At 37.8% G+C, this 13,870-nt stretch overlaps 1 protein-coding gene across 1 annotated transcript; it reads left to right on the top strand.

The window, feature by feature from the left end:
- The first annotated feature begins 2,290 nt into the window (after nt 1-2,290).
- Nucleotides 2,291-12,866, top strand: LOC110873912 (cytadherence high molecular weight protein 2). Its single transcript, XM_035976309.1, has 9 exons — nt 2,291-2,449; nt 2,548-2,666; nt 3,944-4,201; nt 4,278-7,013; nt 7,622-8,537; nt 9,101-9,642; nt 10,672-10,819; nt 10,907-10,988; nt 12,423-12,866. The coding sequence occupies exons 2-9, from the start codon at nt 2,550-2,552 to the stop codon at nt 12,523-12,525; spliced, it is 4,902 nt and encodes a 1,633-aa protein (XP_035832202.1). The 5' UTR covers nt 2,291-2,449; nt 2,548-2,549; the 3' UTR covers nt 12,526-12,866.
- Nucleotides 12,867-13,870: the final 1,004 nt, after the last annotated feature.

The raw sequence follows: 13,870 nt of genomic DNA, 5'->3' as shown, positions 1-13,870 counted from the left end.
GTGACTGGGAGGAACATAGTTGCGCCCTCCCGGTCTGCTGCTGGTGTCGTGCGAATCCCCGCGGTAGGTATAGTCGTCAGGGTTGGTATGACCGTACCCTTCGGTGTATGGTAGTGGGCCCAATCGGCTCTGAATACCTGGGCCGTGTCGGGAGGTAGACCGCCGCCTGTTCTCGCCATAAGGACCAAGGCGGGTATGCACTGGTCCTCTGGTGTGGGACCCATACGAGGAATCGTCCTCGTGGAGTGTGCGGTCCGAACAATAAGACGATCCGCGGTCTTCACGTCGGCTTCTTGAAGCCGGACGTGAATGTACCCTGCCGTCGTATTGTAAAATACGGTCAGCAGGGGTGTGCGGTGCTGGGGTAGGCCCAGCTTGTATATGCGCTTCCGCACAAGCGCGGTTGTATGTTGCTGTCAGCAGGGCTGCCTGCTGATCATACCAGGTATGAACGTCCATGCCTGGTGGGATCACAGATGTGAACTGTGATAAGTCATGTTCAAACGTAAAGGAGGGACCCCTTTGTTTGGACGTGCCAATGTGTCCGGGTTGGGAGGTTGAGGGATTGACCCCTACCGGAGGTGGGATTGGGGGATTTTGGTTATCCGCAGTGTTGTTTTGGTGATCAGTCATGATCTTGAGAGAGGGAAAAGGATAGATGAAAAAATGCTAAGAGTAGCGGTGGGCGCCAATGATGAAACAATGGTTAACCGGGCAGGGTTAACACACTGGTCTCGTCAAGAAGGGTTAATCCCTTCCTCTCGAGGATCGCTGGCTGGATCACCGGTGGTTGATCTCCTGCACAAGGAAACAAGCCGTGACTCGTAACAAGGAGGATGGGGTGGGGGTGCTCCTTGTTACCACTCTCCGGCGTGAGAATCAGTAGTTTGCTTTGGAAGCAAAGTAAGATAGTAGTAGTAGTAGTAGTAGTGAGAGAGTTGTGAAGAGATACCTCAAACCTGGTTTGGGGTTGGTATTTATAGCCGAGGAGTGAAGGAGGAGGATGATGGATGGACTGACGACGTGCTGCACCTTTGCAGGTGTGTCAGGCTTGTCGGTTGTGGAGGTTACGCCACGTCAGTCCATTGCTTACGTAGCTCTGACAGGTAACTGCCATTGGTGCCACTTGCACTGTGGTGTCAGTCCCACTTGTTAGGATGCGGTGCAAGCCGCATCGCTGCATGCGGTAACGTCTGAGGTTACCGCGTCTCCTGCTTGTGATCAAGAAATACGCGAGATGCGGTGCTAGCCGCATCGTCGTCCGCGGAGACTGTTTGCCTGCATCCCTTGTCGTGACGAAAATGCCCATATGATGCGGTGCCAGCCGCATCGTTATGTTCATCTTCTTCTACGCCTAAGGTAAGGCTTCTCATCCTCTGACCGATTGGATTCGAAGGATGTGACCGCATGGGTACGGTTCATTACTGGCGGGGGTTTGTTTGATACGGGTGATGGTCGATTTGGGACCATACCCCTTCAAATACATATACAAAAAAGCTAAGGAAATTCTTGAGACTAATACATATCCAAAATACCAAAACCATTCTTAGTTTAAAATACCAAAACCTTAGTTTAATCCTAAACCAATATATATTCAAGAACATGTCTATCCTTATTCCTCCAATTTATTCTTTTGCTTTCACGAAAAAAAAAAAAAACATGTCCAACCAAAAGACTGAGCATATAATAAATTATACAACAAATATAAATAAAAAACAAATTTATATCGGGTAAACGAGCACGTTAATTGGGTAATTGGAGCAGGTAAACGGGTATATATAATTGGATAATCAGGGCAGGTAAACGGGTGCAACATCAAATCCCATACCCGTCCCATAGGTTTTAGGTATCGGGTTCGGGTTTCGTTGCCATCTCTAAATGTGACACCTTATTCCCTCTAATTCCATCACACCATCACTAAAACACTTGTAACACCTATTACTAAATCACATACAAAAAACCAACCAATCATCACGTACCACCTCACCCCCCTACCCCAATCAAATAACCAACAAACCAAACCTCTCCACCACGCTCGTGAACATAACCACGCCCGCCATGGAAATTACTATGATTACACGGCTTGCGCCGGTGTGATCACACCATCACGACGATCTCTGTTAAGTTCAATACAAACTAAGCTCGAGCTCTATTAAAATAAGCGAGTCAAACAAACTTTAGCTTATACAAGCTCGAACGCAGTCTCGTTTTAACACGCCTGGTCCTTCTAACACACTAAAACGGCAACGTTCCAAAGGAGTTCTCACTTAGCGGGTAACTATCACGTGTAACGCACACTACGCAAAAACGTTACAAAAAAGTACAAACCAAATTCGACCGTCTTCTTCTACGCCAGATCAACACGAAACCCCCAAATCTCCACCATTTTTGAGATCGTATATGCTTCAAATCCATTTCCACTATACTCGCATCCTTTCTCCAATCTAACGTAACCTCTAAACCTAATTGTTTCTTAAATCAAATCAAAATTTCAATGCGTTAGTTTCAAATTTTGCAGATCTGACCGTTTTATCATTTGATCTACAGATATGGAAGATGATAATGATTTGGAGCAGGTTACGGGGAGTCCTTCGTCCGGAGAGAACGAATTTGTTCATGTTGAGTCAGTTGATTCTGCTCAAATGGATGTTAATTCGATTGATCAGGTGATGATTTCAGATTCTGTTGTGAAAACCTAGATCACACAATTTAGGTTTAGTTGTAGTGATTGTGTATATGTTTATGAATTATGAGTTATGAGTTATGATTACTGTTATCTGTTTTCAAGTAGTTATATATGTTGCACCTTTTGTTTGCTTATTGAATTTGGAATGCACTTTTGTTGTATGTGTTGCTCAGTTCAAATTAGGTTTATTTGTAGTGATTGTGTATAACGTTTATGAATTATGAGTTATGACTTCTGTTATCTGTTTTCGAGTAGCTATTTGTGTTGAATTTGGAATACACTTTGATTGTTTGTGTTGAGAAGTTCAAATTAGGTTTATTTGTAGTGGTTTTATCTAATGTTTTTGAATTATGACTACTGTTATCTGTTTTTAAGTAGTTATTTATGTTGCACCTTTTGTTCACTTATTAAATCTGTAATACACTTTGATTGTTTGTGTTCATAAGCTTAAATTAGCTCTCTAGATAACACTTTTTAGGTTTATATGTGGTGATTGCATAGTTGTTAAAAGCCATCGCCTCTTGCGCCTAGGCCCAATTTCCTAGCGAGGCGAGGCAATTGCGCCTTAAGTCAAGGCAATTGCGCTTTAATTCTCCAAGTGATGGTTCATGCACAGGTTCCGGCAAGATTCCTAGATTCCTGAGAGTTTTCGGCCAAATTCTCTAAATCCTTGCAAGATTCAAGCTAGATTTCTACTTTTATCTAACGAAACTACTTTTCTACACTAATAAACTAGCATTTTATAAATTTTGGTACTAAATAGACGATATTAAATGTTATATAATAGCTTTAATTTATTTTATTTGAAGAATAGTATTAATTTTTCTATTATATAAAAATATTTTATGTTTTTTTTTTGTTGGACGCTTTTTTTTTTCTCAGGCCCGCGCTTTTTTTGCGCCTTGCGCCTAGGCCCTAGGCGAGGCCTATGCGCCTTGAGTGCGCTTAACGCTTTTAATAACTATGGGTGATTGTATGTAATGTTTATGAATTATGGCTACTGTAAACTGTTTTCATGTAATTATTTGTGTTGCACCTATTCTTCACTTATTGAATCTGAAATACACATTTATTGTTTGTGTTGATAAGTTCAAGTTAGGTTAATTTGTAGTCATTGTATATAATGTTTATGAATCATGACGACTGTTATCTGTTTCCAAGTAGTTTTTGTGTTCCACTGTTTGTTCACTTGTTAAATTTGGAGTACACTTTTGTTGTTTGTGTTGATAAGTTAAAATTAATAAAAGCTATTTTTAGGTTGAACACCTTGAGCAGGATGATGGTGTAGTGGTAACAGGAGTTGATGCTGTACAAGATGAGCTGCATGCGGTAAGAACACATGAAGATGGGGGACATGATGAGTTTGTAGATTGTCCAGATGATTTACTTTCTAGTGGAGGAAGGTCCCCTGCTTCTGAAAGTAGGCCCCGCCAACTGCCGTTTCGGGATGATACAGAACATAGTCGGAATCAGGCATCTGAAATTGAAAAACAAATCATTCCACAGGACTATGAGGTTATCTGTCACCTTTTACTTTCCATCTTTGTGTCATATGTATGTTGCAGCTATACTAACTATACTTCTTTTGCAGGAAGAAAGAAGGATGCTGATAAAAGAAGTTACTAATCTTCATCGCCAACTCAAGGCTCTAAGCAAGCAACAACCATTGATTGATGCAAGTTATGCTGGCGAGTCTAGCGATCTTACATCAGGAACAGAAGAGGGTGATGAAAAGTCCGTTATACCCTTGCGTGAGATGGTAAACGAGTGCTCCGGGTTTATAGAGCTTTCTTTAAACGAGCGGTTACAGTCTGAAGGCACAATTAAAGAGCTCTATGCCACCTTGCATGCGAAGGATAAAGAGATTGAAGATCTTATGACGAGGGTCAATGAACAGTCAATATCACACGATGTTCAGTCTTTCGAGGCTGTTGCGGATAGGGTTTTATCTTCTCTTGCAGTTGCTTTTGGTGACGCAGAATTGTCCGATACATCTGTTAGTGGGAAACTTTCTCATATTGAAAAAAGCACAATGTTTTTACTTGAGAATTACCATAACGTCCTTTCGGAAATGCAAATGCTTGCCCATTGTTTGGCAGAGGTTAATTCAGATTTCCAAATGGAAAACGGTATGGTAAATGTTTTTCCTTCTGTACGGGATGAGTTGGTTAGGCTAAAAAGGAAAGAATTTGAGTTAAATGAAAAAAATACCCTCTTAGAATATCAGCACGGACAACTGATGGAACAACTTGACAAAAACAGAGAAACAATCGAGGTGCTTAATGCAGAAATTGGGAAACTTAAAGCGGAAGTCGAACAGGAGAAAACGAGATATACTAATACAAAAGAAAAGCTTAGTATGGCTGTAACGAAAGGTAAGGCACTGGTCCAACAACGTGACTCATTAAAACAGTCAGTTGCTGAGAAAACTAGTGAACTAGAAAGATGTTTGTCCGAATTGCAAGAAAAGTCAACTTCCTTAGAAGCTGCCGAGTTGAGAAATAGTGAGTTGACTCAGACTGAAACTTTTGCTAACTCGCTGCAAGAAGCTCTTATGCAACGGGACATGGTCCTTGCAAAGTGTGCAGAAATTCTTTCTTTAAGTTTACCAGAAGTTGCACAGTTTCCTAACTTGGAATCGCAAGTTAGTTGGTTGTTAGAATCGTTTAGTCTTGTGAAAGATCAATTAATTAAGCTACAAGATGAATTTAACGCAACGAAAGAGGCCGCCAGTGCACAAATTGATCATTTAACTGCAACATTGCTAACCGAATCACAGGAGAAACACCGTCTTAAAGAGGAGTTTGAAGAAATGACAAGCAAGTATGAAGAAGTTGTTGAGGAAAAGAATCAGATGATTGCTACCACTAAATCATCACTCAAGGACATTGAAGTACTTGAAAAGATTCAAACTTTGTTGTATGTAAATGATTTGGATTCTAACATCCATGAGCAAATTCTTAAGTTAGAACTAGTGAAGGTTTCTGAAGAACTTCGTGCTTCAAAAGATGAGGTGAACTCTTTGCAGGTAAATCTTCAACGATCTGAGGAGAAAGCGTCTTTATTGAGGGAGAAATTGTCTATGGCAGTTAAGAAAGGAAAGGGTCTTGTTCAAGAACGTGAGAACATGAAACAACAAATGGCTGAAAAGAACACTCAGATTGAGGCGCTGATGGTTGACTTTCAGAAACAAGAGTCAACATTTAGTGACTACAGGGATCAAATCGCAAAACTGGAATCTGAAAGGGATCAAACTGGGCAGTTGTTAGCTCAAAGCAATATGATGCTACAGGAAATAGTTGAGATAATTGATGGTATTAATATTCTTTTTTCGGTAGATTTGAAAGAACCAGTTGAGAAGGTGAAGTGGTTTACAACGTGTTTAAGTGAATGGCAAATTGCCAAGGCTCAAGCAGAACTGGAGCTAGGATATGTTAAAGGTGAAGCCAATGAACTTGCAAGCAAGTTGACTGAAGCTTTGACCAACATGAAATCTCTTGAAGATGCATTATTAGTTTCAGAGAAAAACGTGTCTCAATTATCTGAAGAAAAGAGGGAACTAGAAGTTTCAAAGATTCAGGCAGAACAAGAAATGGAAATCTTAAAAGATGAAAGTGGTAGATTGAATATTAAATTGATGGAAACCCTAAAAACCTTGAAATTACTGGAAGATAAAGTCGCAGATTCAGAGAAAACCATCAGTTTACTAACCGAAGAGAAGAGTGAATTAGAGGTGGCCAAGTGTCGCGTGGAAGAGGAATTACATAAAGCAAGGGAGGAAGTTACTTCTCAAACAAGCAAGTTTCAGGAGGCATTGGCACTTGCAGAGAACAACATGTCTATGATCATGAGTGAAAAAGAAGAGGCTCAGATGGAGGTACACAAAGTTAAAGAGGAAGTTTCTTCTCATGCTAGTAATCTTGATGAAGCTAAAAAGACTATAAAGTCCCTTGAAGATGCAATTTTACAGTTAAATACAAATGTTTCTCGGTTTTCTCAAGAAAACGAGAAGGCAGAAGACAGTAGAACTGTATTAGTGAGTGAGATAAAGAAGCTTAAAGAAGAAGCTGAACAGGAGATTTCAACCCTGAAAACTGAGCTCGCTACATGTAGGCAAGAGTTGGCATCTAAGAATGGTAAAATGGCCCCACAGCTCGAGGGTTTCTTTGGCAATCTTCAAGTGTTCTTGAAAGATGAATCTTTGTTGTTTTCGTTCAAGCAAAGTTTTGAGAGAAAAGTCGAAAGTTTGAGAGAAATAGACCGTCTTCTAAAAGATATGAAGGATAATATTGATTCAGAACAGCTGCAAGACCATCATGATATTGAGGTAACATAAACAATATTCTTTTTTTTCTTTGTTAGAATGTTAGTTTGTTATGGCTAGAGGGGGCAGTTTTGACCCATTTACCTAGTAATGGATTGAGTTGGGTTATGTTGCACACCTAACAGGTCACATGAGATAAGCTAGAAGATTTTATTTGAAAAGGAAACGGGTCAAACAGTTATTCAAAGCGTATTCAAATGCATAAAAACCTCCTATATGCTTTATTAAAAAAGTGATATCATTTTTGTAGTGTCATAGTTTCTATAATCATATTTTTGCAAGACCAATAAATTTATTTTTTTAATGGAGAAAAGGAGTTTGCGGGTTGCCTAAAAGTTTCTAGAGTCCACCTGACCCGCCTATTTCCACTTCTAGTTATATAAATTCTGTACTATAAATCCCAACGGTTGTTAATTCCCTCTGTTTTCTTATCATCTACGGTCGATGTTTTTTCTCTTGTGTTTGTGTTTAACATATTAATTTAATTGCCCACATGCATTAACGTGATTACAGAACCAACCAGATCTGATTACCAGCAAAATTATTTCAAATTCGTATAATAAGAATGTATTAGTTATGTTTTCACTCTTTATCTCAATTATGATTTACAGGAACTTCAATCGCCACCTTTCCTCCCTGCTGGTTTTGAAAACGATTGGAACACTGGATTAATTTATGATGAGTTCAATGCAGAAGATACTGAGGGTATTGGTTTATATGTTGGGAGAACTTTGGATAACCTAAATACAAAAAACCAAATTCTCGCTAATCAGTTTGGCAATTTCTCGACCCTCATTGATGACATAATTGGATCTTTGCTGAAACAGTTAGAAGCAATAAGGAATAATATCCCATTTATGGTTCAACAAACAATATCCTTGCAACAAAATATGAAAAGCATGCAGATGGACAAACAAATGCAGGATAATAAAATGGTAATGCTGGAAAACAGCATTAAAGTTCTTGTATCTGTGTGTGCTGATGTCACCAAAGATTTGAAATTTCATCTTGAAAATCATATGCTGCAAACGGACCCCACCATTGGGGTTGATGATGTGGCAGTAACAGATGTCAAGGCTGCTGCTGATGAGCTGTTATCTGCTGCTAGAAACATTCAAAGTGTAATTAAACAACATGTTAGCGATAAAGAGAACATGTCCACCACACTTGAGCGTTTAAAAGTTGAATTAGAGAAAAACAGTTCAATGTATGACAACTCAAAAGAAGTAATTAAAGAATTAGAGAGTGAATTGGAGAAAAGTAGATCAATGTATGACAAATCAAAGGAAGTAATTGAAGAATTACATGGTGAATTAGAGAAAACGAGGTCAGTGTACGAAGAAGTCAAAGAAGAAAATGATGCACTCCAAAGAAAAGTTATGAAATTCGAGACTGAACTGGAAGCTTCTCGAAATACGTGCAAGGAAATGAGCCCCAAATTAGAAGATTATCGGGCCAAAGAGGAAAAGTGGAATGCAAGAGAAAAGGAGTTGTCTGCTCAAAGTATTCCGCTTGTTAAAGATCATGGTAAACTTTTGCTTTTATTGATGATTATATTCGATTATAATGTGTAGTGATTGAGGCTATGCAGCTAATGTATCGGTCCCTGGTGAGATATCGGTACCTATATTATCGGCGATATTTGACCGATATATTGCCGATTTTCTCGATATCAGTACCTTTTTCTTAGTTCTTCAATCCGTCTTTGTTCTTATTGCTGCTATTAGTGTTTTAAGTCTTAATTGTTAATTGTTAGTGTTAAATGTTAGTGTTTTAAGTCTTAATCAATTCCTACTTGCTATAATTGTTAGTGTTTTGCAAGTTGCAACATATACAAATTTAGCATGATATTAATATTACCAATATCCCACCGCGATAACTGATATCCGATTTTTTACCGCATTAACTGCATAGGATTGAGGTCATACATTCATGCCATTGATTAGAGGTGGCAAATTCGATCCATTTACAAAAAAATATTTATATTATCCCTTTACCCAGACCACCCGTTTTCCACTTATATCATTTGATTATGATCTATTGTATAGCTCTTTAATTTTAATATTTTTTGTTTTTGTTTTTTTTTTCAGAGGGTGATTCTGAAAATGCGCTTTTATCCGCTTCACAAATAAAAACCTTATTTGATAAGATAGACGGGATCACAGTCCCTTTCCCAAACCTTATAGTTGGAGAGACACAGCCTCTAGATTCAAACCCTGTTAAAAAACTCTTCTATATAATTGATAGTGTAAATGAATTGCTAGACCAGTTGACCTTGTTGACTCATGCGAAAGAAGACCTGCGGTCAACCCTTTCAAAACAAGCCTTTGAAGTTGACCTTTTGAAGGGGGAATATAAAGATGGGTTGCAAAATATTATTCAAAAGTTTGGAGGTGATGAATCGATCGGAGTCAAGAAACCTGCTGATGTGGCAGGACTGCTTTTAGTACTGGAGAGGCTTGTTCAGGGCATAGTTTTGGATGGTAAAAATTCAAGATCCAAAGCTCAAGAATTATCAAGCAGAGTTAAATTTCTTGAAGATTTTATTCAAAATAGAACTGGTGCATCTGACACTATACAGAAAGCACCTTCCTTGCCAGCTGGATCAGAGATATCAGAAATTGATGATCAGGCATGTGTTATTTTTATTGCTTGTTTATGTCCATATTTATTGTTTTCCTGCTCGTCTAATGGGACAAATGGTAAATTAAAAAATGGTAGCTAAATAGGAAACAAGTCAAAATGGGTTAAAAAGTCATCCAGCATTCCAATGTTCATTTTTGAGTCATAAAACCTTCTATATTTTGATAAGAACTTTGTGGAAATAACATAAACTTTGTAATCATATTGAGGCACAAATTAATTATAGGAATAATGGAATTTAATAATCCCAACTTTCACCAGTTGGCCGGCAACGGACCCAACTTCAAAAATAGCCATTGGCGGTCCCAACTTTTGACATTTTGTAAAACATTGGACCCTTGCTAACACCGTCCAAGGGATGTTAGTGGTGACCGCCAGTGGTCCAATGTTTGAAGTTGGGACCACCTTCTCCTACTCTCCCAGCAAGGGTCCAATGTTTTACAAAATGTTAAAAGTTGGGTCCGCCAGTGGTTATTTTTGAAGTTGGGTCCGTTGTCGGCCAACTGGTAAAAGTTGGGATTATTAAATTCCATTATTCCTTAATTATAAAATGTATAATATGTTGGACAAAAAGTGGCTTGGATCAACATAAGCCTTCATCTATGAGTGTATTTAACCGGTCAGATACGCAAAACCAAAGAGTTAGCTAGAAAGGAAGCATCTCAATTCTTAAATGGGTCATACAGGTCCAAAGTCACTTGAAACTGTATTTTTGAGGCATAAAACCTACCAAGTCATGTTATTCAAAAAGTTTAATCCATATTGAAATGACGTAAATATCGTAACCATATTTGAAACAAAAATTGTTCCTGAAACATACAATATTTTGGACAAAAAATGATACGTTTTGACCCAAAACTTTCTCTGACTTGACCAACTTGCCCTTTTTTTTATCACCTAGCCTAGCTTTTTTTCATATCCTTGTCTGATCCTTTTAGGTGGAATGAAAATAACATAACAGACATTTATGCTGAGTTTTTATTTATGATATTAATTTTCTTTAATGTTTCTCTTACAGGTTGCAGTTGGGAAGGCGGGGTTGCCTTTGGTCCCATCTGCGGCCCAAATGAGATCTTTAAGAAAGGGATCAAACGAGCAGCTTGCAATTACCATCGACTCAGATTCTGAGCGTTTGCTTGATAGATCAGCAACCGTTGAAGATAAAGGTTTGGTTCTATAATATATTCTACTATCTATTGTTCAGTTGCATTATATTTATCTGGGTAAGTATTATTGATTTTATATGTTTTCAGGTCATATATTCAAGTCACTTCATACATCGGGTCTTGTCCCAGTCCAAGGGAAAATGATTGCAGATCGACTCGATGGAATATGGTAAATGCTTTAACTGATTATACTTTATAAAGTAAAATGCCAAAGCGGTTCCTAAGTTTAGGTCACTTTTGCCACTTCAGTCCAAAAAATTTAACTTTTTGTATCTAAGTCCCTGAGGTTTCAGTTTTATTGCCATTTCCATCCAATTGGCAAACTGGGTTAGAAATTTCTGCCCTTTTTATCATTTTCCTCATTTAAATGATGGATTTCCTGATGGAGTTCAGACATAAAATGGCGATTATACCCTCCATTAAATGAGGAAAACGACAAAAAGGGCAGAAACTTCTAACCCACTTTGCCAATTGGATGGAAATGACAACAAAAATGAAACCTCAGGGACCCATATACAAAAAGTTTCATTTTTGGACTGAAGTGACAAAAGTGACCTAAACTCAAGGACCATTTTGGCATTTTACTCTACTTTATATTCATGTTTAGATAATTAGATTAACATATTTGTTTTGAAGTAAAATGCCATTTTCGTCCCTGAGGTTTGGCCAGTTTTGCGACTTGCGTCCAAAGGTTTGTTTTTCCGCATTTGGATCCAAAAAGTTTGAAATCTTGCCATTTTCATCCAGCTCGTTAACTCCATCCATTTTTCTCCGTTAAGTAAGAGGTATTTCCATATTTTTTTGCTAACTTAGAGGTCAATTCGGTCTTTTTCACTTTATGTAAAAAGACTGAATACCCCTGAAAAGGACCAAATTGCTCTTTAAGTTAACAAAAAAGACGGAATACCCCTGACTTAACCGAGAAAAATGGATGGAGTTAACGAGCCGGAATGAAAATGGCAAGATTTCAAACCCTTTGGATCCTGATGCGAAAAAACAAACCTTTGGGCGAAAGTCGCAAAACTGGCCAAACCTCATGGACGAAAATGGCATTTTACTCTTTGTTTTGATTATGTGGCCGTTTAAGATTTTAAGGGTAATATAATCTGCTTTATACTAAATGATATCAAAATTGATTGTCTAAGGGTACGATAAGGACCGTTTTTTTCAACCTACTTTGAGACTTTTACCCCCATTTCATAAAGCGTCTCTCATTTGTCTCACAAGTATGTGATTTTTGGTCATTTATCAATCAATTCCACAAGAAATCACCGTTTTCCAAACATCATAAGCACATCCAAACATTATCTCGTACAAGCTATTTTGTTACAGTTCAAAATCTCGAAACGTTATCTCGAAAATCTAGGAATTGCTGTTCAAAAAATAAGTTAAGAGGCTCTATGCAATTAATAGACTTCGGGTGACCTTCAACCGTCCCCTTTTTAGATAATTTTTATTTGACCCATTTAGATAAAATGCACCCAAAATTGCCACATTCATAACTCATAAGTAAAAGGACTGGGTCGGGTTTGACTGCTGACCCACATACATTTCTGCTAATTTATTTAGTTATCAACAAGTAATAGTCATTGTGTTTGTGTAGGGTATCTGGCGGTCAAGCTTTGATGCGTAGACCACGTGCACGGTTAGGGCTCATAGCTTATTGGCTTGTGTTACACTTATGGCTTCTTGGCACTATTTTGTGACCATGAAAAAGGTTCTTTGAAGAAAGGTAATCAAACCAGCCATAAAGTCAATCTCATCATGTACCATAGGTAAGTAGCTCCAATGGTTTTCGTTTTTTTCTTTTTTTTCTTTTTTCTGATTTATATTTTTATCTCATTTTATTTTATTTTTGAAGAATGTATGTACAAATTAATAGTTTATTGTTCTTTTGATTCTCTGCAATCTGATTTTAGGGATTCAGAGAATCCATAACCATAAGCCTCCATGTTTAAGGAGGATGTTTTATACTTGTTTCTCATTTATATTGTTATAGTGATGGTGATAATTCCTTGACATTTTTACTAGTTGTGTGGTTTATTATTCTCTCCAATGTTTAGTTTGATGGTTTATATTTCTAAGATCGTGAGAATCCGTTATTATGATTAGTTTGATAGTGTATATTTATAAGATCGTTAGAATCCGTTAGGCTACAGGGTGTGATATAAAGCCCCTACGGGCTTTATCACGCCACCTCAGCGCCAGGTCACATAGGGGGCTTTAAAGCCACTCCCTTTAACTTGCGTGTAATAGTTTAAAGCCCCCTATTAAACAAAATTAAGAAAAATGAAGAGAAGAGATTTGATTGGTTGAAAAGACTTTAACCGGCGTTAGTGCAATGGAGCCCTCCCCATAGCGCCCCCCCCCCCCCCCCCGGCGCCCCGGGAGTTGCTATGGGGCGCTATAGGGCGTTAACGGCGCTTATGTGGCCTTATTACTAATAAAATTACAAGGACCTCACCAATATTATGCTAACCTATCGAACCTTGCCCCGTCCACTTGAAGGTGTCTAATGGTATTTTCCTTCTAGTTACTGGTTACAATTTTTTGATTCTAGAGTTGAATCAAGTCATCTGAATGATATTTAATTGCCTGATAGGTTAAATGAGTGATGTTATACAATTTTTTTAAAGTGAAATATGGTGAATGAGTGATTTTATAGTTATTGGTTACAATTTTGATACTTAAAATTAAACCACAAACTTGCTGCACAAAGCCATGTACAACTCAATAAACAGAAAGAACAAAACAAACTTGCATGGAACACCAAGAAAGCCTGAAGTACAACCTTCAATGCCTACGAATAGGCAAATCTTGTAGATTAACATTATATAAATTTTAAGACGTCTTTGAAAATCTATTATGTATTTGGTACAGTCTTGATGCATAAAGAACCCGAACTGCCATGCAGTAAATGTTGATTATATTTGGGTAGTATAAATAAGATTATTATTAGTATTGTTATTATAACTATGCAAGTATTTTTTAATTATAAACTTAATACTTAATTTAAATAGTATTTAGTATAAAATTATAAATAATAAATGT

This window comes from Helianthus annuus, chromosome 8 (assembly GCF_002127325.2).
Source record: "Helianthus annuus cultivar XRQ/B chromosome 8, HanXRQr2.0-SUNRISE, whole genome shotgun sequence".
Classification (NCBI taxonomy): domain Eukaryota; kingdom Viridiplantae; phylum Streptophyta; class Magnoliopsida; order Asterales; family Asteraceae; genus Helianthus; species Helianthus annuus.
Note: the sequence above shows the minus strand (reverse complement) of the source record. Positions and strands in the feature narration are given on the sequence as shown.